This window comes from Eurytemora carolleeae, unplaced genomic scaffold, assembly GCF_000591075.1.
Source record: "Eurytemora carolleeae unplaced genomic scaffold, Eaff_2.0 scaffold494, whole genome shotgun sequence".
Taxonomy (NCBI): Eukaryota; Metazoa; Arthropoda; class Copepoda; order Calanoida; family Temoridae; genus Eurytemora; species Eurytemora carolleeae.
This window is the reverse complement of record NW_019396387.1, coordinates 133,922-160,831: the sequence shown is the minus strand read 5'-3', so window position 1 is coordinate 160,831 and position 26,910 is coordinate 133,922. Positions and strand designations below refer to the sequence as shown.

Below are 26,910 nucleotides of genomic sequence, written 5' to 3'. Positions count from 1 at the left end.
TGGCATGGCCGTGGCCCACAAGCCGATTCTCTTAAAATATCTAAAGGAATTGAGTTTTTGCCACAAACTCAGATTTCAAAATCGCTATATATTTGCAACCCAATTTGGTGGACCTTAGATATTTCAAACTGTCAATTCTGATAGATCGAATAATAGAAGTTTGAAATAGCAAAGTTTAACACTATCAGGTTGCAAAGATATAGTGATTATAAATGTTGAGTTTGTGGCAAAGACTCAATTTATTTTCCAAAACTAAGCTAAAAGACCATGACCAAGACTTCTGCTTATGATGGCACTAGACCAAGGAGAAGGTCAAATCGATGCGGCTTCACTGGTACAACTTTGTGACTTCTTAGCTCTTTTATCTTTATAAGAAAAACTAAATTATTTGGTTACAAGGAAAAAAATCAAAACTTTATTGTTCTTCTGAACAGCTCTTTTAGAAGAAAAGTTTTGATTGGAATTACAGGGTGTCCCACGAAACATGAAAGTTGGTAAATAGTTTTGAATGTATTCTTCCATACACTGTATTAGATATTAAAGGCTGTTTGCAGTTTATTTTGTTTAAAAAATATTTTGCTCAAGTATATTTTACTTTGAAATTAATTTTACTATAATATGACTCCTATATAATATTTTTATTATTGTCTTTGGTATTAGACAACTTAACAAATTATGGAAGAAGAAATTCTAAGCTATTTAACAACTGTCATATTTCGTGGGACACCCTGTACAGAGGCGTATTCAGGGGGGGGCTATTGGGGCTAAGCCCCCCCCTGGACCAGTTAAATTTGTTGATTTCAATGGGTTTTCAGGCCCCAACAGCATGCTGAGCCCGCTCTGGAAACAAAAAAATCTAAGCCCCGCCTGGACAAATTCCTGAATACGCCCCTGACCCTGTATGTAAGATTTTAAACTGACGTGGAAACAACTTTAATTAGACTTAGGACCAATTATTATATTATTATATTAGCAATTATTACGAAGAATAGATCCAAAATATTTAAAAATAAATACTAATCCCTGCCATAATGTGAATTATTTTTATTATTAAGCATTTATTATAATTGATATTAAAGGAGAAGAAAAAGCTGGAAAATATTAAAACTCTTTTCCTAGTTTTTAATCTACTTTATAACAGATGACACTTTTTTATTAATTTCTTATTAATTTCTCAGAACAATGTACAAATGAAGAAAAACATTATTTTTTAAAAGTATCAAAGATCAGGATACATATATGCGTCAGTATCAGGGGACTAGGATACATATATGCGTCTGTATCAGGGGACTAGGATACATATATGCGTCAGTATCAGGGGACTAGGATACATATATGCATCATTATCAGGGGACTAGGATACATATATGCGCCAGTATCAGGGGACTAGGATACATATATGCGTCAGTATCAGGGGACTAGGATACATATATGCATCAATATCAGGGGACTAGGATACATATATGCGCCAGTATCAGGGGACTAGGATACATATATGCGTCAGTATCAGAGGATCAGGATACATATATGCGTCAGTATCAGGGGACTAGGATACATGTATGCGTCAGTATCAGAGGATCAGGATACATATATGCGTCAGTATCAGGGGACTAGGATACATATATGCGTCAGTATCAGAGGATCAGGATACATATATGCATCAGTATCAGGGGACTAGGATACATATATGCGTCAGTATCAGAGGATCAGGATAAATATATGCGTCAGTATCAGAGGATCAGGATACATATGTTGCATATGTGCTCTCAAGAAATAAAAAGTATTAAATTTGAAAATATCATAACAAAATTAAAGTTAAAGTAATCTTTATGATATTATAAAGTTTTGTTGTGAATCTTATTAATATTTTTATCTTACACTTTACATAGAATATTCTGATGGCAACAAGATAAGTTTAAAAAGTTGACAGCCCATACACTCTAAGCTAATATGGCTAGATAATGAATTCCCGATTTTTAACCTAAAGTACCCCCCCCCCCCCTTCAGAAGCAAGTGGGGGTTGTTCCTATGCCCCTGCGGCCTGCATTGAATCATATAATTATGAGATTGAAGTGGTTTGAAAAATGACAAAAAAGAAATTAAATTACAACCCCGTGTCCACTATTTTGATTAAAAGAAAGTGAAAGGAATTTGCAAGAAATATCCCGGAGAAAGTTTGAGAAATATCGACAATGAAGAAAGTAAAATCTATTGCCTGAGGGTCGGTTTATTTTGTTTGTATCATGGTACTCGGATACATATATGCGTCATTATCAGGGATCTATAGGACACATATATGCGTCATTATCAGGGGACTAGGATACAAATATGCGTCATTATAAGAGATCTATAGGACACATATATGCGTAATTATCAGGGGACTAGGATACATATATGCGTCATTATAAGGGGACTAGGATACATATATGTGTCATTATAAGGAGACTAGGATACAAATATGCGTCAGTATCAGGGGACTAGGATACATATATGCATCATTATAAGGGATCTATAGGACACATATATGCGTCATTATTAGGGCACGTGGATACATATATGTGTCATTAGGGATCTATAGGTCACATATATGCGTCATTATCAGGGGACTAGGATACATATATGCGTCAGTATCAGGGGACTAGAATACATATATGCGTCATTATCAGGGGACTAGGATACATATATGCGTCAGTATCAGGGGACTAAGATACATATATGCATCAGTATCAGAGGATCAGGATACAGATATGCGTCAGTACCAGAGGATCAGGATACATATATGCGTCAGTATCAGGGGACTAGGATACATGTATGCGTCAGTTTCAGAGGATCATGATACATATATGCGTCAGTATCAGGGGACTAGAATACATACATGCGTCATTATCATAGACAAGGATACAAACATGCGACATGCGTCATTATCAGGGGACTAAAATACATAGATGCGTCATTATCAGGGGACTAGGATACTTACATGCGTCATTATCAGTGGACTATCACTAGGATACATACATGCGTCAGATCATGGTACAAGGGTACATACATGCGTAATTATCAGGGGACCAGGATACATATGTATGCGTCAGTATCAGGGTACCAGGGTACATACATGCGTAATTATCAGGGGACCAGGATACATATATGCGGCAGTATCAGGGGACCAGGATACATATTTCTGTTAGTATCAAGTAGGGGGGGGGGGGGGGGGGGGGGGGTTAGATAAAAGGAAAATACTATAAAGGTAAAATTTGAAAATAAATGGCGCGAAGCTCAAAGAAAAATTTCAACTACTTTTTAAGGGGCCCCTGTGAAGATGAGGGCAAGAAGCTCGTTTTTTGCCCACCACACCTGCGCGCTTTTAACCTTTGGTTATAAATCACAGGGGGCTAGGCCCCCCGCTGGCAAGAAAAGTACTGCCCCCCCTGTATACGCGCCTGTAATAGGATACATATTTGCGTCAGGGAAAATACACTTAAATTCAAATCCGGAAAATAAATGGTTTTACAATCCATCAATTTCAACATTCCAACATCTGCTTAAATTGTTTCTTGGTTCATGACATAGATAGATATATTTTCTACCCGTCGCGTCATTGGAGTACAATCATTTATTTAGATTTTCTATCCCTTAACTTAAAGGGATGGAGACGTAATTTTAAGTGATCCTCCATTTAATTTTTTTATTGTTTATTTTTAATTTTGCGTCGTAAAGTCACTTACGCATTTCTGCTTCAGAAAAATGCAGAAACCCTTTATATTTAAACATTTTTGAACCTAGAGATTGGATTGTTTAAGGAGAAAACGATGTTGATGGTTTAAAGAATGGAGAATGGTGAGCTGAGAGAGGTTTAGTGATAATGTGAAAACAGTGACATAGTTTCAGCCATCTGGCTCCATTTATAGGATTTACTATCTTCTTCCATCATAGTTCAGGAGCGAAAATGAAGATCTCCGACCCCCTCGGAAAGGTTTATACTCACACAATGTTTAAGAAGAAGAGTTATGATATCCCTCGCAATGAGGTTGAGCAGGACCAAGACGAGAGTGACGAAGATGCAATCAGTGAGGCCTCTGAGCAATCAGACGATTCTCTTTCTACCAGATCCTCCAGAATCGTCCCGAGTCGAAGGGGATCGTCAAGGCATCACAAGGACGATGTGGAACAACAGGACAGAGAGGATGCAATATCCTACGCGTCTCGTCAGAAGGACGGCCGAGGAAGAAAAGATAAAAAGTTTGGTTTGGAAAACCTCGGTCCTCCAGGGACCTCGTATTCTCTCTGGTCAACTCAACGATCCTTGCAACGCGATCATCGGAGGAAGTTCAACCGATCTTTGTGTGGAGTTTTGCTGGGCATAAGGAAAGTTTAGTTTAAGCAGCTGACGCAAATCCGCGTAATTGGAAGAAATCTCCCCCCCCCCCTCCTCCCCTTCCTTCTGGCCAAACCTTAACTTTTTCTCAATTTTGTTAATATATTTTTAATACACAGGATTCACTGGACACGTATTGAATTATTTCACATGGGGAAATTTGTGAATTTCTTGGTTGATTTTAAATTAATAATTATTGTTCATATTTATATTGGTTCTCTAAATTCTAAGATCTGGAGCTGAACAATTTAAAGGGACTGTAAGCTTAATTTCAAGTGAACCCTTCATGCAAAGATGGCAATGTTTAATTTACAAAATTACCATGAAAACTTAATCTGATCAAAAATGTTAAAGATAGCATAATTTACATTCTGATATCTCCAGTCCTTTTTATACGTAAGAAATGCGCAAGTCACTTTTGCAGAGAAACCACGAATCAAAATACACAGTTTTCAAAAACAAAAATATGGAGTTCAAATTCATGCTTGATCAGACAAAGCTTTTATGGGTATAACCGTTGTTAATAGGGGAAATTCATCTTTGTATGAAGGTTCACTTGAAAATACGCATACAGTCCCTTTAAACACATTAAAATTAGACTTTTGCTCTTCTGTATTTTTTTTAACTGTTGACAATTATTTCAGAGTTTCCTAAACTAGATCAATGACAGGCCAGCTAATCCTTTAGTTCCAATCTATAAATTTAATGATTCTGGTTTGTGTGTGCAGACATTTTCAGTTCAATGATCCATAAAAATACGTTCTATTCAGAACAATGAATCGATAAATTTTTATTTAAACTTCTACAAAATACAACCGAATAAATGGAATTTCTCCCCCCTCCCCCCAGGCAAACTTCCTCCCCCCCCCCCATTTTATTTTATTCATTTATATTTAGTATTTGATTGTTGGAATTGAATAGAATTATGACGTTATTCTTTAAAAATAAAAGCTCATAACTTTTGAACCCACAGAACTAACCTGAACCGGTATTTTAACTAGTTCATCCAAATTAATAGCAACATGCTAATGCTATACAGTGAGACACAAAAACTATGGGATACGAAGACGATATTAAGCAATCTTATGTGTATATGTTGTTTTTATGTGTAAAGTAAACATTTTTACCATCATTGCGCATTGGATTGCTGTGTTTCATGTTAATTTAATTATAAAAAATTATAGCTTGGGATTAGCTACTCTACAATTTTATGGGTTCTGCTGCATTACAATATTTAGTATTTTTAATTAAACAAACTAGGCTGATTTTAAAAATCTCATGTTCTTTATTAACTTTCTCTTAAAACGCTTAAACTAAATTTCTTGTTCAGTATCGTTCTTGTAATCCTTGGTATTCTCGGGATTATTGGGATTGCTGTATACCTCGGAGTGGTTCAGAAGATTGAGGATTCAGGCAGAGATCTTGTATCCATAGACGGAGCGTTTAGGGTTGTATCAGAGGATTTCTCCATCTCCCTTCTCAACCCAACCTCAGTTAGGTACAAGGAGAACTCCAAGAAATACTCCGGTATTATCGAGAGAACGTATAAAAAGAGTTTGCTCCAAGAGTCCTTGGTTAGTGTGATTATCGATGGGTTCAGCTCCGGTAGTGTCAAAGTGTTTTTTAAAATCATTCTTGATAAAAAGAAGTTGCCAGGACGAACTGCGGAGGACCCCGTCCTCTCTGCCAAGGACGTTTTTATCCAGGAAGTAATGACACTTGAAAACAGTGAGTTTGGCAGTGATACGATAGATCTTGATAGTATTGAGTTTTCTCTCTCTGCAGTTCAAGATATTACAAAGAAATATTTAGATCCTGAACCACTTCAGGGGGATGAGACTAGTTCACCTCTATCAGGTTCTTTATGGCAAAACCTTGCTCAGTCTTCAAGAGTATCCACGGAGAAACCTGTAAGTTCTAGCTCTGAAAGAATATCCTTGTCATGGCAGGGACAGGATAGGGTTGAATCAGCTCCTCCAGAGACAGTTAAACAGGAAGTTGTCTCCAACAACGGCTGGACACTACCCAAGTATCCTTCTCCTCAAACATATGGACAATCCAGAAGTAATTTGATTTACAACCCAACCTTTACCAACTTTGCTTCCGCTAACACACCTGTTCTACTCAAACCAAATGATGGGCGAAGTATAATATTTGAGTCGGATACTAATCCGTCCAGTAGATATGATTCAGGTTTCAAATCCTCATTATACTCCTCAACTCCTTCAGCAAGACCAGTGTATCCATCTCCGAATCCGTCCTACAAGATGAACCGAAGAATCGACTCCGGATTTGAGACTGATAAACTGATGTCAGAGTATTTAGAGGCTCCACCTCCTCCAACTGAGTACACGCCAGACATAATTCTGGCCGAGGAGGAACCCATCTCAGATTTACAACAGCTCTTCCGTCAGCGGAGCAGAGATTCTATGAGTTCGTTGCGATCCTCAGAAAGGCCTGAACCTGCTCCAATTCCATCCCAAGATTTAGGATGGGGAGGTTTTCTCAACCGAAGAATAGATACTGCTCCTAGTTCAGTGGATGTAAAAGATAGTTTCTGGAATGTTATGGAGAAGCGAATCAAGGATACAGAAGAGAGAACAGAACAAGTGAATAAACCTATCCAGAGTACGTCCCAACCTAGTCTGAGTATTGATGAAAATCTTCTCCAGATGCAAGAGGAACTAGAAAGACTAATTGCTCTAGAGGCTAAGAACCAGAAGCAGCGGCAAATGGAAAAGATGATTCCTGTTGAGAAAAGAAACCCTGGCTTATCCTGGAACTCACGGAGAAATAATCCTGAATCTGTTGTTATCAACAACCTCGGATCCTCAGGTATGAAACCTATCACACCCCGTCACTCCGCTACACCCTCAACCTCTCCAGGACCCAACTTCCTTGATGTGTTGGTTCCTGAAGGACAAAATGAAGGATTTTTCGGAGTTGGAAGTTCTCTATCATTCGATTCTAAACCTGCTCCTTCCCGCGGAAGTATTCAATCTTCACTTGTCAATAGAGTTCCTTCTATACACCAGGAGCAGGTCATTACTCCATCCAACTCTTATGGAGCGGATCCAAATATAATTTATCCGAACCAGATTACTCCAGGTACCCCTCTACTACAGGGACCCCAAGGACCAATTATCTCTACTCCAAGACTACCTAATTACACTGTTCCACAAACGCCTGATGCTCCGATCATGCAGGGCTCTGATTATTCATATAATAGGGTAAACAATGTCCAGAGGAGTCGTGAGTCAATCCTATCAGGGAACCAGTATAAGGGCCAATTTGGAGTAAATCCAATCCTCCGATCCAGTACTCAACCTCCGAGAAGATCTCCACCCACCCAACTAAACCAGGGGAGAACACAGGATTTAAACCGGAGAATAGAACCTGCGTCAGAGAGACAGAAAGCTGCACGGAGACAAGATATTATTGGAGGCCTTCTTCCAGCAGCCATAGGTTTATCTAGCTCCGTAGGTATTAGTCCTGTCGGAATATTCTCCAATCTTCTCAATGCATACGCAACCATTGATAGCAAACATGATATCACAGGGAAACTTATCAATGGTGCTGCGACATGGTTTCAGGGCTCGGAAGAAAATCAGGAAGCTTCAGATCAAGATTCAACAACAACAACAACAACAACAACAGATGCATCAACATCTTCATTAAATTCTAAAACTTTAAACGTTGAAACATCCACACCAACTCCAACTATTACAACAACAGCTACAACATCTACAACAACATCTTCTCCATTGAAGTATACTCCAACAGCAATCAACGTTAGGGTGACAGATAAGATTTCAACCTTCTCCTACAGCTCAGAAGATGAGAAAGAATACTACTCATTGCTCCAGAAAATTAGATCCGGGATAGATTTAGACTCGGATGAATCCGCCGACAATTCTGAATTTGACTCCGAGTACGACGTAGTTTATGATATTCTGCCAGCCAGATCAAACCTTGGAATAGATATTCCTCTCCGTCCTAAACCCCCTTCAGAGGATATAGTTCAAGTTTCTCCTTCTCCTGTCAGATACAACAATCCGTCAGAGCAGTATGGAGTAAACAATCCAAACTGGTTTAGCAATAATGTACCATCCTCCACCCCTGGATATGGTCCAGATGATTTTGTTGTTGAAACTGTAAACCTAGATAAGAACTTCTTCTACCAATTCTTCACTTCGAAACCAATGATTCTTGATACAGACGTGGTAACCTCAACCAGTGTCAAGGAATCCTATGCTCCCTACTATCCAACCTCAGACAAACTACCAATGAAACGAGGACGGGAAACTCTCTCAAACCTTCCGGAGCATATAGTCGGTCAGGATCTACTCCCGGAGCATATTCTCAAGAGAACCGGAGAACTTGAATCTGATACCCTAGATGAACCCTCTCCGTCACTTCCGGAGATAATAAACAAATCCTCACAGTTTAAACGATACAACGTTCCCCCTGAGGTTCGAATAACCCACGGGGTTCAGATTCCGAACTATAGATCGTTATCAAACGAACCATTTCAAACTGAAAATCTAAGCGAATCAGAAAAAAGTTCGCCTGAGGACTCCGACAGCGAAGAAAATGTTTAAATTTTAAAGAAAAAAACTCTGGCTATACATTGCCTAACCTTATATGAAAATAACTTTTTAATTATGTTTTAGGATTTTTTATTTGTTATCATCTGACCTAAATGACTTTTTTTGTCTTCCATTTTTTTTGTTAAACAAAGGAAAAGCGCAAAATCTTTTTTTAAATCCTCATTCTTCCATTTTAAAACTTGAGTAGAAAAGAATTTTTTGGTTTATCTAGATTAATAATATATAATGACTTAAACTGCATGCTGCGAGTTTAAAAGCACGGATCAGTTTTGATCCGGACTTGATCCTAGAAAACGAATAATTAAGTTTGACTTGATCTTCAATTTTGAGTTTAGCGATATATTATCATGATAAAATCAATTTGTTTTAATCTATAATTAAGCCCTCTCTAATATCTTTCTTTACAATATTGTTTTACAATTATTTTCTGTTATCGTCTCTTTTGTAGTTTTATTTTCATTGATCCCTTGAATTAACCTTTGTTCTTTTTTTTAGTAAATTAATGTTGTTGTTTAACCTGCAAGCTGACAACTTTAGAATGGGATGTCCTTGATCCTGATCGGTTAATTTATCTAGAGATTAATAACAAGAGGAGAACAAGCATTATTTAATCTGGAGATTAAGAAAAAGATAACATCCAGCATTGATCTCAATATCCACCGTTCTAAAGTTTCCAGCTCTGATGTATTCTGATTAAACGTTAATTCAAGATGACATTGCCCGATTTTCAATGGTACCCTTTTAAGCTTTGTCTGATAGAGAATCAATTATATATCATTGTTTATAATTTAAAAACTTATTATATTCAATTTTAGCTTCTCTTGCGCGTGTTACTGTACTTATTCCACATAATTTATCAGAAAAAAGTTTCAACGGTACCGTTGTGAATCAGATAAAGGTTTCAAGGGTACTGTTGTGAATCACATAAAGGTTTCAAGGTTACCGTTGTGAATCACATAAAGGTTTCAAGGGTACCGTTGTGAATCAGATAAAGGTTTCAAGGGTACCGTTGTGAATCACATAAAGGTTTCAAGGGTACTGTTGTGAATCACATAAAAGTTTCAAGGGTACCGTTGTGAATCAGACATATCCAATTTAAAAAGAGGTTAACTTTAAATTACGCCTACATACCCTTTCATCTAAAAACGTGGCGATTTTAATGAAATCATAATTGCTTTTATTTTTCCTATTTTAAAAACAAATTCCAAGTCTATAGATTTAACATTATGGAATTGTGCAATATGGAGATGAATCCTCCCAAATTATAAAACTTGCTGTGAAGTTATGTGCAATATCTGAAACCCTGTAAATATTTAGTTGTTTATAACTAAAAAAACATATTTTGTAATAAAATATTCGTGTGTTGGGAAAATTTTTTTTAATAAATATGCTATCTGTAAAGTTGATGTTTTTTTGACACTTCAGTTTTGACCGTCAGAATGGAAAAAAATGTCATAATTTTATTAAAGTTTTTATGGAACACAGGTTACAGGTTAGATTGTTATGCTACAATGATAACCCGAAAACTCTGGAATATGGAGACGACTTTTAGACTCAATTTATGAAATAGTACAATGAACATGAAACACCACAATTGTGCGGTGTAAAAATGCCCAATTGACTTTAAAAATTATCTAATAAGTTACTAAAAAAGCCAATTTGCTCTGCAACCAGATCAAATACAATTTATTATTGCTTTAATGTCGTCTTCCTATTCTATAGTTTTCTGGTTATCACTATAGTTTTACAGGTTAGATTGTTAGACTAGTCTTACAGGCTTGATTGTTAGGCCAGTTTTAAAGGTTAGAGTGTTAGGTGAATTTTACAGGCTTGATTGTTAGGTTAGTTTTACAGGTTAGATTGTTAGGTTAGCTTTACAGGTTAGATTGTTAGGTTAGTTTTACAGGTTAGATTGTTAGGTGTGTTTTAGAAGTTAGATCGTTAGGTGAGTTTTACAGGTTAGATTGTTAAGTTAGTTTTACAGGTTAGATTGTTAGGTTAGTTTTAGAAGTTAGATTGTTAGGTGAGTTTTAGAAGTTAGATTGTTAGGTGAGTTTTACAGGTTAGATTGATAGATGAGTTTTAGAAGTTAGATTGTTAGGTGAGTTTTACAGGTTAGATTGATAGGTGAGTTTTAGAAGTTAAATTGTTAGGCTAGTTTTACAGGTTAGATTGTTAGGCTAGTTTTACAGGTTAGATTGATAGGTGAGTTTTACAAGTTAGATTGTTAGGTTATTTTTAGAAGTTAGATTGTTAGGTGAGTTTTAGAAGTTAGATTGTTAAGTGTTTTACAGGTTAGATTGATAGGTGAGTTTTAGAAGTTAGATTCTTAGGCTAGTTTTACAGGTTAGATTGTTAGGTTAGTTTTAGAAGTTAGATTGTTAGGTGAGTTTTACAGGTTAGATTGTTAGGCTAGTTTTACAGGTTAGATTGTTAGGCTAGTTTTACAGGCTAGATTGATAGGTGAGTTTTAGAAGTTAGATTGTTAGGTGAGTTTTAGAAGTTAGATTGTTAAGTTAGTTTTACAGGTTAGATTGATAGGTGAGTTTTAGAAGTTAGATTGTTAGGCTAGTTTTACAGGTTAGATTGTTCGGTTAGTTTTAGAAGTTAGATTGTTAGGTGAGTTTTAGAAGTTAGATTGTTAGGCTAGTTTTACAGGTTAGATTGATAGGTGAGTTTTACAAGTTAGATTGTTAGGTTATTTTTAGAAGTTAGTTTGTTAGGTGAGTTTTAGAAGTTAGATTGTTAGGTGAGTTTTAGAAGTTAGATTGTTAGGCTAGTTTTACAGGTTAGATTGATAGGTGAGTTTTAGAAGTTAGACTGTTAGGCTAATTTTACAGGTTAGATTGTTAGGTTAGTTTTAGTAGTTAGATTGTTAGGTGAGTTTTACAGGTTAGATTGTTAGGGTAGTTTTACAGGTTAGATTGTTAGGCTAGTTTTACAGGTTAGATTGTTAGGCTAGTTTTACAGGCTAGATTGATAGGTGAGTTTTAGAAGTTAGATTGTTAGGTTAGTTTTACAGGTTGGTTTATAATGGTTGAGTCAGAATTAGGTTTGCAAAATTGCCAGCAAAGAATAAGACTTGTCAGAAGATATAATTGAGGATAGCAAATGTCGTCTTCCTATACAGGAAATCTGTTTATTATGCAGGTAAATTTTTTGAAAATACAGAGGTTCCAGGACTCAAAGGATAAAATTGTAAAGACGACCAAAAACTGGTTGCTAAAGTGCTTCTTAAGAAGTTGGAGTCAGTATTGCGTACTTCTACTTTTAAGCGCTATCCCATTTTTGAAGTTTTACAGCGCCTCTTTATTTAGAACAAAAACTTGTCTAGTATCATTTTTAATTTTCAAACCATCATCCATACATCATATATATCTGTCACGTTTCCTAGGCTATGGAAAAAAGAGGACATTAATAAGGTCTTGGATGTAAATATACCAGTCAACATATTATTAGAATATACAAGGTAGCCTTCAAAGGATGAGATTGTAAAGACGACCTGAAACTTTTTAAATATAGTCTTTCATTGCTTATTAAATTATTTAGAAAAGTAAGAAATAAGTTTACTGTTGCAGAGAATTCAAAATGTAACGAAACAAGACAGTCAAATCAAATCAAATTAGACTTTTAGGGACGCCTGACAATCACATAAACAATCTTGAAATGACTTTTCTTATTCTCAAAAGAAAAAAATAAATTTACAGTAGCAGAGAATCATAATTTTAACGAAACATGACGGTATAAATTCCTTACAGTCGTCTCTGAAATCTCATCCTTTATTGGTAGCCCTGTAGCAAGTTTATTTCTATGAGTGGTTTAATGAACGATGATATATTGTTTTAACACTTCAGCAAAAATGCTTTATCTCCGGGCGATTTAAAAGTAATAAAAGATATTAGTTTAAAATCTTGTTTTGACTCATAATAAATATTTCTTTGTGTATTTTTTAATTCTTTTATTAGTTGAAGGACCGGAAGAAAAGATAAGTAATTCAACTTGATATTTCATGGATTTCATATTCACAATATTTGATAAAATTTGATTAAAAAACCTGTTTTTAAATATCTTTTTCACGGTCTATATTAAAATATATTACATGTGTCAAAATGATTAAACACCAGTTCAAGAATAATTACTCAGGTCAGGATTAAAATAGGGAGGAAAGAGTTCTGAGTATAGGTTTGGGTGGGACTGAGTATCAGGGTACTGGTAGGGTACAGAGTTAGAGCTCTAAATCCAGTTCTCAATTCTCCGCTCCACTGAACACATGTAAAACTATACCCTGGTCCCTACTGCTTGCTTCGCAGTTCTCTCTAAGCTGTCCCCGTAATATGGATTAAGTGCTTGTCAAGTGTAAGTACTGGTGAAACCGGGTTTTTAATTCAGTCCCTGCTACTGCTACAGAGATAGAGAGGAACGTAGAGTAGGACCGGGAGAAGAATTGAGATTTTTTAGCTCAGCTCAGTCGCATCCTGGCTTTTGTAGAGTGAACATATCAATAATGTTAATCCCTAGTTTAAGGGTAGTTTTGAAAAGACTCTGATGATTTGAGAGATGAGAATGCTCCTGGTTTTGTTGTTCGGAATATGTATCCGGGATGTACTCGGATACTGTTCAGGGATTGGAGCTAATCCAAGCTTCTCTGGCCCACCCGTAGTACAGCAGGTATTATTTATTCATACATTAATTCATATTTTGTGTTTTGTTAGCAGACATGTCATCCCACCTGCCAGATCTCCTGCGCTAGGAATCCAAAACATTAAGTTTATGCATCCGTCAGATATATTTTCTCTGCTGAACTGGTTTCCAGCTCCAGATGTGAGAACTTATCAAATTACGATTTACGAACCTTAATTCTCATCCCGCGGCTCTACTTTTCAGATCAGGATTATTGGTTCAGGCTAACACTCCTAAGTCATTCTAGTCTTCTCCTCAACCTCCCCCCCCCCCATTATTTTTCATCAAATATATTGAGTTTTTTAAAATTAATTTAACAAAGGAATTGAGTCTTTGCCACAAACTAAAATTTTCTAATCTCTCTATCTTTGAAACCTGATGATGTGATCCTTTGATATTTCAAAGTTAAATTATTTGATTTAATAGAATTCATAGTTTGAAATGTCTAAGATCTACGACATTGGGTTGCAAAGATATATGGATTAGAAAATCAGAGTTTGTGGCAGAAATTCAATTTCTTTTTATTATTTTAACAACGATATTTCCTAATTTCTGAATCTTCTTTTGAAAATAAATCCTTATTTATTTGAAACCAACCAGCGGAAATTAGTTTCTAAAATTTGTTTCCTATTTTTATTTAAAGCAAACTGCATTTTGCTTCATCTTTCTACCTTTATCCCTCCCCCCTCTAGCTTAGCTTAGCCTAGGAACCAATATTAATCCATCCTGAGGGTTTTTTACTTGATTACTTAAATTATTTTCATCTTTCAACATTTGTTCTCTGAAATCCATTAAAAGCCGTTTTTTAACAAAACACATTATGTAAGTCATCTTTAGTAAATATAGCGCCATTTTGTTAAACTGTGTATATCTTAACTAGGTGCGTACACATGGGGGGTAGTAGTCCTCTTGCCCCCTCCCTGGACATCTCAGGGGAGGGGGTCTGCCCCGCCCTGGAATTTATGGGCAAAGGTTAAAATTAGGTGTGGTGGGTAAAAAATGAGCTTGCCCTCATCTTCAAAGGGGTGTTTCCCCCTTAAACAGTAGTTGAAAATTTTCTTGAAGCTGCGCGCCAGTTATTTTCCAATTTTATCTAGTATTTTCCTTTTATCTAAAATCTCCTCCTCCCCCAACTTGATAAACAATTATAGCTTTATGCAGTATGCATTATTTGGCATGTCTTCCCGCAACCACCATGAAGGTCAGGGGAGATTACATTAAAAGAGGAAAAAGGGAGAATAAAGAGGACGGAAGACTAATGATAGTCTTCAGGGACTTCAGGAGACCACTCAGGGCTTCAGAGAGTAATACAGAACAATAATATATAGTCCTTGAATTGGGACTACAATGTGCTACATAGGGGACATGTAGTAGGCTCAATATAGAATAACAGCATTTTTGAGACGGGGGGGGGGGGGTAAAACTTCCCTGCATAAAATCCTGTGTACGCACCTGATCTTAACAAATATAAATTTCTTTGATACATCTTTAAAATGAGGCAGTACGAGATATGAAGATTAATTCTAATATAAATAAACTTTACAATAACGTTCAGTCATATGTATTTAATCGGAGTTTTGTTTGCTTGTTTGCTTGGCATGTTTACTGTGTAGAACTAGAACAGAATTTTAAACCTTAACATGAAATTCTTGTCGTGGGAAGAACGCTTATCGATAATGCTTTTAGTTTTATCTTGTTCGACTTTTTCTGCAACTAACTGTTTTTCAACTCTTTGCCTCTAACTTTATAACTCTCTGGTATTGACCCAATGGCTTTATAACTCTCTCTGATTAACTCCAAAATTTGATAACTCACTGTTACTAACCATGAGGCGGTTATATAACTATTCATGTTGGTTTATATCTCTTTGGAACTAGCCGCTTGTTTTCTTAATCTCGCTACTAATTATACAATTTTGCAACTGTAACCATATGTTTTTGTAACTCTTAGGAACTATCCATAAGGTTTTATAAGTCTCTGAAACTAACCATAAGATTTATAAGTCTCTAAAACTTACCATCAGGTTTTATAAGACTCTGAAACTAACCATATGGTTTATAAGACTCTGAAACTAACCATAAGGTTTATAAGTCTCTGAAACTAACTCTCTGCAATTAATTATATGGTTTTAAAACTCTCTGCAATTAATTATATGGTTTTAAAACTGTATAAACTATCTAATGGTTTTATAACTCTTTAAAAGTAACCATATTGATTTTATTAATCCCCATTAACTAATCAAATGGTCTTATTTTAACCCCCTCTGCAGCTAACTTCTGAATTTAACTCTCTGCAATCATCATTCTGTATTCTTTGTCTCTGTAAATTGCAACTAGCCATATGATTTAATGACTCCTCCACCAACCTTCTAGTTTATAAACTTTTTGTAACTCCTCATATTGGGTTTTAACTCACTGGTCCTTACAAATGTTTTTTAAACCCTCTGCAACAAACTACAAGGATTTAAAAAATATACCGGACTCTTTGAAACTAGCAATATGGTTTTTTTGACACAACTAGCTTTATGGGTTAATGCCAATCCNCCCCCCGTTGATTTTATATTGCCCTAAACAGAAAGTTCTTTAATCTTGAATCTCTATTTTTTAAGCCGTGATATATTTTAACGATGAAGCTATCTCAGAGTGTTTATGTGTTTGCACTTTTGGCAGTTAACGATTTTTTTTACAGTTATGAACTGCCTTAATTCGGAATATATTACAATTTTCGTATATGCAGTTTATATCACATACAAAGAGAAAAATTGAAATTGATGTTGATAAGGAAATATTTTATTTTCAGAATATATGCGTCATAATCAAGGATAGTTTAATCAAGGATAGTTTAATCAAGGATAGTTTAATCAAGGATAGTTTAATCAAGGATAGTTTAATCAGGATATTTAAATCATATAGTTTAATCAAGGATAGTTTAATCAAGGATAGTTTAATCAAGGATAGTTTAATCAAGAACAGTTTAATCAAGGATAGTTTTATCAAGGATATTTTTATCAAGGATAGTTTAATCAAGGCTAATTTAATCAAGGATAGTTTAATCAAGGATAGTTTAATCAAGGATAGCTTAATCAAGGATAGTTTAATCAAGGATAGTTTAATCAAAAATAGTGTATTCAAGGATAGTTTAAATAAGGCTAGTTTAATCAAGGATAGTTTAATCAAGGGTAGTTTAATCATGGATAGTTTAATCAAGGATAGTTTAATCAAGGATAGTTTAATCAAGGATAGTTTAATCAAGGATAGTTTAATCAAGAATAGTTTAATAAAGCATAGTTTAATCAAGGATAGTTTAATCAAGGATAATTTAATTAAGGATAGTTTAATCAAAGATAATTTCAATGAGGTTATAGTTTATCAAAAATTGTTTAAATGAGAATATTTGATAAAGGATTGTTAAATCAAAAACAATTTGAACAAAAATTTTTAACTACGGATTTGTCAGAACTTATAAGTTATACTCTATACAAGTACAGTGATAACCAGAAAACAATGGAATAGGAAGACGACATAATAGCAATAAATAAGTGTATTTGATGTTTTACAAAGCAAATAGTTTTACTAAACGCTTATCAAATCACTACTTTAGTGAAATGTGTCTGTTTTAACTGCACAAATGCTGTGTCTCATTCTCATTAGACCTTTTAAAGTTATAACTTGAGTCTAAAAGCCAATTTCCTATTCCAGAGTTTTCTGGTTATCACTGTATGACCCTGCACAAATGTCTTTGAATTCATTTGAAAATTTTGCGAGAGACAAAATAATGTTCTATTGAAAATGAATCAAAAATTATATTTTATGATTTTCTCTCTTCTGTCAAATTTCAATCTTTCATATCATATGTTTATTTCCTTTCTGTCCTGCACTTATGTCTGTACAAATAATATTTTAGAAATATTTTTCTTTTTTATTGAAATATCGTTTCATTAAAATATAGAAAATAAGTATATTTCTATCTGTCTCTCTATCTTATGACTGCCTATTTTTCTTTCTTATTATGTAACATGTGTGATTCATGATTCATATAGCTCCAGTGTATTATCATCTATCTTCTTATTTTAGACATATTTTCATCGTATTTTATTATTTTAAGTCTCATCTATTTTAACATCAACATAGCAATATTATATTTGAATTTATTTGGATAAAAACTAAGTTTTTATAAATATTTAGTACAAGTTTAAAATTAAATTCTGATAAATCTAGAATCTAGAATCATTTATAATCTTTATTCACTTAGCTTCTAGAATCTAGAATCTAAAATATAGAATCTAGAGTCATCTAGAATTTAGAGTCATCTAGAATCTAGAGTCATCTAGAATCTAGAGTCATCGAGAATCTAGAGTCATATAGAATCTAGAGTCATCTAGAATCTAGAGTCATCTAGAATCTAGAGTCATCTAAAATCTAGAGTCATCTAGAATCTATAATAATCTAGAATCTAGAATCTAGAATCATCTAGAATCTAGGATAATCTAGAATCTAGAATCCTCTAGAATCTAGAATCATCTAGAATCTAGAATCATCTAGAATCTAGAATCATCTAGAATCTAGAATCATCTAGAATCTAGAATCATCTAGAATCTAGAATCAAATAGAATCTAGAGTAATAAAGAATCTAAAATCATTTAGAATCTTGAGTTGTCTATAATCTATAATCTAGAATCTATAATCTGTAATCTAGAATCTAGAATCTGTAAATCTAGAATCTACAGGAACTGAAATTTAGAAGACTAGAAATTCAAGGCGCTTCGCGCCCTTCTTTCTAGCCTTAGAGGGGGCTTCGCGCCCATCTTCTAAATTAATTGTGAACATGTTCTCTTTGTGCACATCGTAAAACAAAACAAAAATAATTCGCGGATTTTCATAAAAATTTCGTGGATTTTCAAAATTTTAAAAAATTTAATGAAGATCGAATTTTGATTGAGACAAATATTTAAAATTTCAATCATTCATAATCCTTCCCTGTGGTCCCTAGATGTCCCACAAAAAATTTGGGCCCGATCGGTTCAGCCTTTTTGACGTTTATTGGATACAAACAAACAGACAGACAAACAGACAGACAAGCCAAATTTATATATAGATAGAACTTAGAATCTAGAATCTAGAATCTAGAATCTAGAATCTAGAATCTAGAATCTAGAATCTGGAATCTGGAATTAGAATCTAAAATCTAGAATCTAGAATCTGGAATCTGAAATTAGAATTATAAATTCTGATTCAAGAATCTGAATGAGAATCTAGAATCTAGAATTTATAATCAAATAGAATATAAAATCATCTACAATCAATAATTTAGAATCTAGAATCTAGAATCTAGAATCTAGAATCTAGAATCTAGAATCTAGAATCTAGAATCTAGAATCTAATCTAGAATCTAGATGTAGAATGAGAGCTAATGAAGTGTACAGGTGGAAAGACAATAACCTTCAGTAGTAAATACTATTTATAAAATAAGGTTGAGAGAGTAGATACATTTAGTGCTAATATTTTACACGTGCTAACTTTAGGGAAACCCATTTAAAATTAGCACCAAGAATCTTAACTTTTAAAACTGTAGTTTAAAAATTGTCGCTTTGCACAGTTATACTCATAGTGCAACCTTTTTAAATTTTTCTTTAGAAGCATAGTATGTTTTTAACCGTCCTCGGTCTGAGACAAAATAAGAAATTATTTTTAAAAATATTTTAGGCTTGTTTCTTAAATTAAGATTTAAACACAAGTGTTTTAAAATTAATCCCCAAAATACTGGGTTTGATCTCATCTGCCTGTTTGTTGCATCAAACCACATTTGCCATTTCATCTTTTTATCTATTCCTTCTTTTTTTAAATTATTTATCTTAATAGATTATATTTATTAGCATACAAATAGTCAAGTAATGACATATACTTGTCATCTCTCTAAACTAAACTTTGAACCTAAATTTAATATTTTCTATATTTTTTAATTTAGCCGGTATTCAACCTAACCTTACATTTTGACTTTTCATTTTCTCAACTTGAATTCTTTCAAGAAGATTAAATTAAATTCCTGAAACTTGAGATTGGAATTTTCTTTAAAAATTTATCAAATATCTCTTTTAGAAACATTTTTCAATAATTTAGAAAATTTTATATTTTAACAATTTACGAAAAATACTGATTGTAACATAAAGTGTTATAGTGAAATTGCACTCAAAGAAATGTCAACAAAAGGAATTGAGTTTTTGCCACAAACTAAAAGTTTCTAATGACTTTAACTTATCAACCTGATGTTGTATTTCTTTGATATTTCAAACTTAGATTATTTGATCTAAGAGACGTCATAGTTTGAAATATTAAAGGTTTAAGACATTGGGTAGCAAAGTTCTAAGAATTAGATGTCGGAGTTTGTGGCAACAACTCAGTTCCTTTTAAGAAAGATTGGTTGGTTGGGTTGTGCTCCGGTGCTCCGACAAATTTTGTTAGATAAATATTTGACATTTCGAAAGAGCGTAAGACCAGATTTAATTAATAGTGAGACCTGGTTGAACCACGTAGATTCAATTGAACCAGTTTTCTTGTATACTTCGTCAACCAGCCAGAAGCTGAAGAGAAATGGTTCAATGTCTCACTATATTGATTGAATCTGGTCCCTTTTGTACTTAAATTCTTATTTATTAAACTGCAATACTTAATTCTAAATAAATCCTTTTATTTTTATAAATACTTAATCACTTTATCACTTTATCACTTTATCACTTTATCACTTTATCACTTCATCAATTTCTAGTTAGAGGGACACAATAAGGAAGATTTGGTCGCATTTTATTTAAAAAAGAGATTAATTCTGTTTATTTCATTCCTTGTCTATAATGTTTTATTAAAATTTATTGAATTTTTTAAAAGGCTTCAGTGGTACTTTTGTGAATCGGAGGATTACTTAAATTTACGTGTACAGTCCCTTTAATGTTGATTTTGTTTAGATAAATGCTACCTCTGTTCTTGTCTCCTGGGAGGGTCTAGTCTCAAGGGTGGATTGTGTAGACCAGTTCTTAGTTAAATCAGGTAGCTGTTTATATTATCATAACATATTATTGTATTCTTTATTATCATCAATATTATCATCAATATAAATATAAAATATATAATTATATGATAATTATTATTGATATCATTATCATTATCATCATTGTGATCCTTAACCTTATCATTATCATTATTATTATTATTATTATTATTATTATTATTATTATTATTACCCCAGGACTGGTGTCTGCACCTACTGGGTTTAAGATGAGTGAGATGCAGAGGTCAGATACATTCTTCATTGTTCTCACTAATATCAGTCCTGAGTTGGAGTACTTTTATCAGGTAGTCAGTAGAATGGAGTAGTCAGGGTTCCAGGGAGTAGAGAGGAGTAGCCAGGGTTCCAGGGAGTAGAGGGGAGTAATTAGGGTTTAAGTGAGTAGAGGGGAGTAGTCAGGGTTCCAGGAAGTAGAGGGGAGTAGTCAGGGTTCCAGGAAGTAGAGGGGAGTAGTCAGGGTTCAAGGAAGTAGAGGGGAGTAGTCAGGGTTCCAGGAAGTAGAGGAGAGTAGTCAGAGAATCTACAATCCAGAATTNAGGGGGTAGAGAGGAGTAGTCAGGGTTTACAGAGAGTAGAGGGTAGTAGTGAGGATTCCAGGGGGTAGAGAGGAGTAGTCAGGGTTTAAGGGAGTAGAGGGTAGTAGTCAGGATTCCAGGGGGTAGAGAGGAGTAGTCAGTGTTCCAGGGAGTAGAGAGGAGTAGTCACGGTCCTAGGGAGTAGAGGGGAGTAGTCAGTGTTCCAGGGAGTACAGGGGAGTAGTCAGGGTTCCAGGGGGTAGATGGGAGTAGTCAGGGTTCCAGGGAGTAGATGGGAGTAGTCAGGGTTCCAGGGAGTAGATGGGAGTAGAGGGGAGTAGTCTGGGTTCCAGGAAGTTGACGAGTAGGTTTCAGGGGTGAGTAGAGAAAGAGTAGTCGTGGAGTAAAAATTAAATCCTTCTTAATAAAAATAAAGAGAATATATTCTAACTCTTTCTTAAACATGCTTCCCTTGTTTGCTGATTAAAATACAACTTAACGAACCTGTCAAGATGTCAGGTGTTAGGTTACTAATAGATTAAATACTTAGTTAAATATCTATTTTTAATGAGATGGGAGGAGAAAAAGAATTTCTAATGAAAATATGAAGGAATGAAATGGAATGGTGAAGCTAGATAATTGCTAGATTAAGAAATGGAAAGATCAGGAAATATGAAAATGAAGGATGAAGAAAGGAAAGTAAAAGAAATTAAATGTAAGAACTAAAAGCAGGGATAAGAAAGCGGAGAATCAGGAAATATGATTATGATTATCCATATTCTTATGTTCTCCATCTCTATTTTCTTTCTAACTTTCTTATATTTTTCCTATCCTCTTCCTTTCCTAGATTCATTTTTCCTATCCTCTTCCTTTCCTAGATTCATTTTTTCTATCCTCTTCCTTTCCTAGACTTATTTTTCCTATCCTCTTCCTTTCCTAGATTCATTTTTCCTATCCTCTTCCTTTCCTAGATTCATTTCTTCTATCCTCTTCCTTTCCTAATTTAATTTTTCCTTTCTTCTTCCTTTCCTATAGATTCATTTTTTCTATCCTTGTACATGGGAAAATGAGATTGCACACATCATGATATGCAGAAAATTGAAAATAAGAAAAAAACATAAAACATGACATATGTAGGCGAAACCAGAAGGAGTTCGGGGCTCGTTAACCCCCACCCCATCCTTTCTATTTTATATGGCAGTTCTCCCTTCTTGCCACGTTGGCTCCCTTTCACACATAAAATTTGTAGATTGTAAAAACTTGTATGTAGAAAAACGGGTGAAAGTTGTAAGTGAAGAAATAGATTAAAATTGCATAAGGTTTGAGTGTAGAAATGTTCTAATCTAATCTCCTGAAAAACCTAAGATCTGTTCGCCCGGCCATATATGGAGATTGATATGTATTCAGGCAAATTGTTTAAAATCATCATGTTTCTTAGATCTAAACAGACACAGATTCAAGGCAAAGCATTGCAACATATTTTTATACTAACATTTAATTATTTAAACAAGATAAATACAAGACGATTAGTTTCTTCCATTCAAGGTCACACATGTATAATGAATTAAAGGGGAGAGGTGGAAAGAGGGCCGGGTTCACACATAAGACTTTAGACGTTTACAATTTTTTTTTTAAACAGAAGACTTGCTGTAACTTTTAAGATCATGATTTTTGTAGATTTCAGGTAGAAATGAGAGTATCTGTTTACTCTATTGGATTGTTTACTCTGTCGTATTGTTTACTCTGTTGTATTGTTTACTCTATTGTATTTTTTACTCTGTTATATTGTTTACTCTGTTCGATTGTTTACTCTGTTGGATGGTTTACTCTTGTGTTTTGTTTACTCTGTTGTTTTGTTTAATCTGTTGGATTGTTAACTTTGTTGTATTGTTTACTCTGTTGTATTGTTTACTCTTGTGCATTGTTTCCTCTATTGGATTGTTTACTTTACTTTATTCTTTACTCTCTTGGATTGTTTACTCTATCGGATTGTTTACTCTGTTGTTTTGTTTAATCTGTTGTATTGTTTACTCTGTTGTATTGTTTACTCTGTTGTATTGTATACTCTGTTGTATTGTTTACTCTGTTGGAATGTTTACTCTGTTGTTTTGTTTACTCAATTCTGTTGTATTGTTTACTCTGTTGTTTTGTTTACTCTGTTGTATTGTTTACTCTGTTGTATTGTTTACTCTGTTGTATTGTTTACTCTGTTGTATTGTTTACTCTGTTGGATTGTTTACTCTGTTGTTTTGTTTACTCTTTTGTTTTGTTTATTCTGTTGTATTGCTTTCTCTGTTGTTTTGCTTACTCTGTTGTATTGTTTACTCTATTGTATTCGTTATTTTATTCTATTGTTTACTCTGTTGGATGGTTTACTCTGTTGTATTGTTTACTCTGTTATATTGTTTACTCTTGTGTATTGTTTACTCTGTTTTATTGTTTACTCTGTTGTATTGTTTACTCTGTTGTATGTATTGTTTACTCTGTTGTAATGTTTACTCTGTTGTATTGTTAATACTCTGTTTTATTGTTTACTCTGTTGTATTGTTTACTCTGTTGTATTGTTTACTCTGTTGTAATGTTAACTCTGTTGTATTGTTTACTCTGTTGGACTGTTTACTCTGTTGGATTGTTAATTCTGTTGTATTGTTTACTCTGTGGTATTGTTTACTCTGTTGTATTGTTTACTCTGTTGTATTGTTTACTCTGGTGTATTGTTTACTCTGTCGTATTGTTTACTCTTGTGTATTGTTTACTCTATTGGATTGTTTACTCTGTTGTACTGTTTACTGCGTTGTATTGTTTACTCTGTTGTATTGTTTACTCTGGTGTATTGTTTACTCTGTTGTATTGTTTACTCTGTTGTATTGTTTACTCCGTTGAATTGTTTATTCTATTATACTGTTTACTCTATTAGATAAGATAAGATATAGTTTATTGCTAATAATACAAATACAAGTTATAATGTTACATGCAAAAAATCTGTAACTATTTTTATATTGTTTACTATATTTATGTAATTCTAGCAATTAGGCATGGAGATTAGCTATTTGCTGTTTTTGGTATTATCCCCACCTAATTAATATTAAAACGTTTACAGTATGATGAATATTACTAGGTTTTGAAAGTTTACGATAAGTCAGGGATTACTAGTTAAATTTAGAGAGACCGAGGTGCAGCATAACAAAATATTTGAATTTTCAGTTTTAAATTAGTACAGAATAAGATTAAGCATGCGTACAATAATCTACCAATATTTATATTCATTTTTTGCAAGAATTACAAGAAGGTTTATTGCACTTTGACATGTAGGCGTCAGATAACATTTGTAATAAATTTTTTAAAGTATATCTAACGAGGCACTTCTTTTTAAATCAAGTGGCTTGTTATTGTAATTGTATAAATGTTACGTGATTGAAATGAGTCAAATCATTTAGCTTAAGGATTTTAGACTGAAAGAAAAGAGGATCGCTGAGTGAAACTTTTTTTGCATTATCAATAATTCTAACTGCACGTTTTTGGAGCAAGCTAACTTTTTTCATATCAGGCCTTTTTTCTCCCTCAGGCTACAATTCCATATTCTACAAAAGAGTGAAATAAGAAGTTATAAATAGTATGCTTAATATTACTTGGAAGTATATTTCTTACTTTAATCCTCTAGTTTCTTTCTTCTTAGTTTATTCTTAAGTTATAAATATACGCTGTTCAGTTGAAACCTGAAAAGCCATCGAAAAACAACTTTTCCTTAAATATTATGTAACGATCTATAGTCCCGATCAATCTCCTAATACTTGACTCAAACTCTTACTGTAAGCCTTCCCGACTTAATCTCTAGCCCAAACCCTGGCTCTTTACGTCCGTCTAAAACAACGGTTGATACTATACTAATTTATTGATACAGGTAAATATAGATTGACCGGACTGGCCGGTCCGGGTCGAATAGAACCTAGATAATAGATAAGACAACATAGATAATAAAGATAGTAACTAGATAAACAAACATATATGATACGGATAGTAAAATAAGCTTCATCCCCTAAATTTATTACAATTAGACCAGAACTGAAAATTGCAAATTTTCTTGTTACAGTTTTGCGAATTTTTTGTGATTCAATATTTATAAAATTCTAGAATTTCAAAGAAATAATATATATATATATATATACATTTTTGCTCTTCTGACCTTTTGATTTTGAGAGAAAGAAATGTTCGCGGATTTTTTTTGGGCCATAAGAGTACCATAAAAAAAATAAAAAATTTCCAAAAAATATTGAAACCCACCATACAGGAGGGTTGCACAAAAAAGGTACAACTTTGCACCATGATGCCGCTAATCACACTTTTTTTTGACTCACCCTGTATAATCTACTTATAAACAGAAACTAATAGCCTTGGGTAACTAGCCACTGAATACTTGGTATTGCTGGTTTAAATCCAAAATCAAGTTTACATGTGAGATAATAGAAGATAATCGATGGGGGATAGATAGATAGAAAAGATATGCTTTTATGATTTAAATCCATATTGAAATTTATAACTATCGTAGGATAGGTTTAATTATTACAGAAACAGAAATAAGTAGAGAGACTGGGATCAGGAAAGGGGGGGGGGATGTAGGACTAGAAGTGCTGAAATAGGAAATAGGGGGGGGGGGGGTAGATTGAACAGAATATCAAAGGTGTATATCGTCAGGTGGTAGAAATAAAGAGTTTAGAAAATTTGAGTTTTCGCTAAAAATAGCGGATTAATGAAGAATAAAGATTATATTATAATATTTACAACAAAAGAAATGAATGATGAATTATAAATTATAATAATTATACTCTGTGTTTTAGGTTATAGCCCGAGAGGACAAGGGTTGGAGAGGAGTGGATTATAATAGATCTCCGGAAACACTTTTTGCAACCTCCCTAAAACAGGGAAACCTGAACCCTGTCCAAATACCTACTCCACCCCTCAAACCTGAGATAGATGGAAGGAAGGAAACAAATACAAAACAGGTTGGGAACTGTAATAAAATACAAATATTAATAGCTATAATCTGCAAACTAAGATCTAATAATATTTCAGCCCTGGGTGCGTGAGACCCCGGCCCCTGTGATGACCCGGCGTGAGGAGAAGCTGGGGATGAACACCGAGGTCCTCGTTTGGATCCTAGTCGGCTGCCTGGCCCTCGCCATCATCGTCGTCGGTGTCGTCTACAACGTGTGGCGACGAACTCGGACCGGGGAGAAGAGTATAGAGCTCGGCTCAGACTATGGTAGTGATGCTGATGATGATGATGAACATGATGATCATGAAAGTGATCAAGATGATCAGAAAGGAGATCAGAGTGACAGTGAGAAGGAAGAAGTTGAACCAGATGAGAAAGACGAGCTTAAATCTGGAAAACATAGTTGATTTCTATTTTTTTATCTAGACTCCTAATCAATTAAATTTACAAAAATCGAAAGTTTTATCTTAATATAGGATTAGCGTAAGATAAAAAGTACAGTAAAAGAGAGCAAAGAGAGGGAGGAAGGGCAATATCGACAGAATACTGTACAGTGCACTACGATATTTTTTTTTAATATTTAGAAAAACTTATTAATACTTAATTTTTCTAAATAAAATTTCTTTTTTAATACCTGAACTTAAGCATGTCCAATTAAAAAAAGTAAAATTTTATTCACTTTCT

At 34.1% G+C, this 26,910-nt stretch overlaps 2 protein-coding genes across 2 annotated transcripts; both read left to right on the top strand.

The window, feature by feature from the left end:
• The first annotated feature begins 3,777 nt into the window (after positions 1–3,777).
• Positions 3,778–9,094, top strand: LOC111702247 (uncharacterized). The gene is made up of 2 exons (XM_023473876.1): positions 3,778–4,362; positions 5,703–9,094. The coding sequence occupies exons 1-2, from the start codon at positions 3,944–3,946 to the stop codon at positions 8,971–8,973; spliced, it is 3,690 nt and encodes a 1,229-aa protein (XP_023329644.1). The 5' UTR covers positions 3,778–3,943; the 3' UTR covers positions 8,974–9,094.
• A 4,057-nt stretch (positions 9,095–13,151) lies between these two features.
• Positions 13,152–26,685, top strand: LOC111702248 (uncharacterized). The gene is made up of 5 exons (XM_023473877.1): positions 13,152–13,650; positions 20,618–20,699; positions 20,899–21,005; positions 26,069–26,233; positions 26,304–26,685. Exons 1-5 carry the CDS (start codon positions 13,540–13,542, stop codon positions 26,631–26,633), a joined length of 795 nt encoding a protein of 264 aa, XP_023329645.1. The 5' UTR covers positions 13,152–13,539; the 3' UTR covers positions 26,634–26,685.
• Positions 26,686–26,910: the final 225 nt, after the last annotated feature.

Bases quoted from the DNA above. Each gene is read 5' to 3' on its own strand.
- LOC111702248 (XM_023473877.1), top strand. From the start codon at position 13,540: ATGAGAATGCTCCTGGTTTTGTTGTTCGGAATATGTATCCGGGATGTA. The intron at 13,651-20,617 runs GTATTATTTATT...GATTTTGTTTAG, and splicing joins GCCCACCCGTAGTACAGCAG to ATAAATGCTACCTCTGTTCT. The intron at 20,700-20,898 runs GTAGCTGTTTAT...TTATTACCCCAG, and splicing joins CCAGTTCTTAGTTAAATCAG to GACTGGTGTCTGCACCTACT.
- LOC111702247 (XM_023473876.1), top strand. From the start codon at position 3,944: ATGAAGATCTCCGACCCCCTCGGAAAGGTTTATACTCACACAATGTTT. The intron at 4,363-5,702 runs GAAAGTTTAGTT...TTTCTTGTTCAG, and splicing joins GGAGTTTTGCTGGGCATAAG to TATCGTTCTTGTAATCCTTG.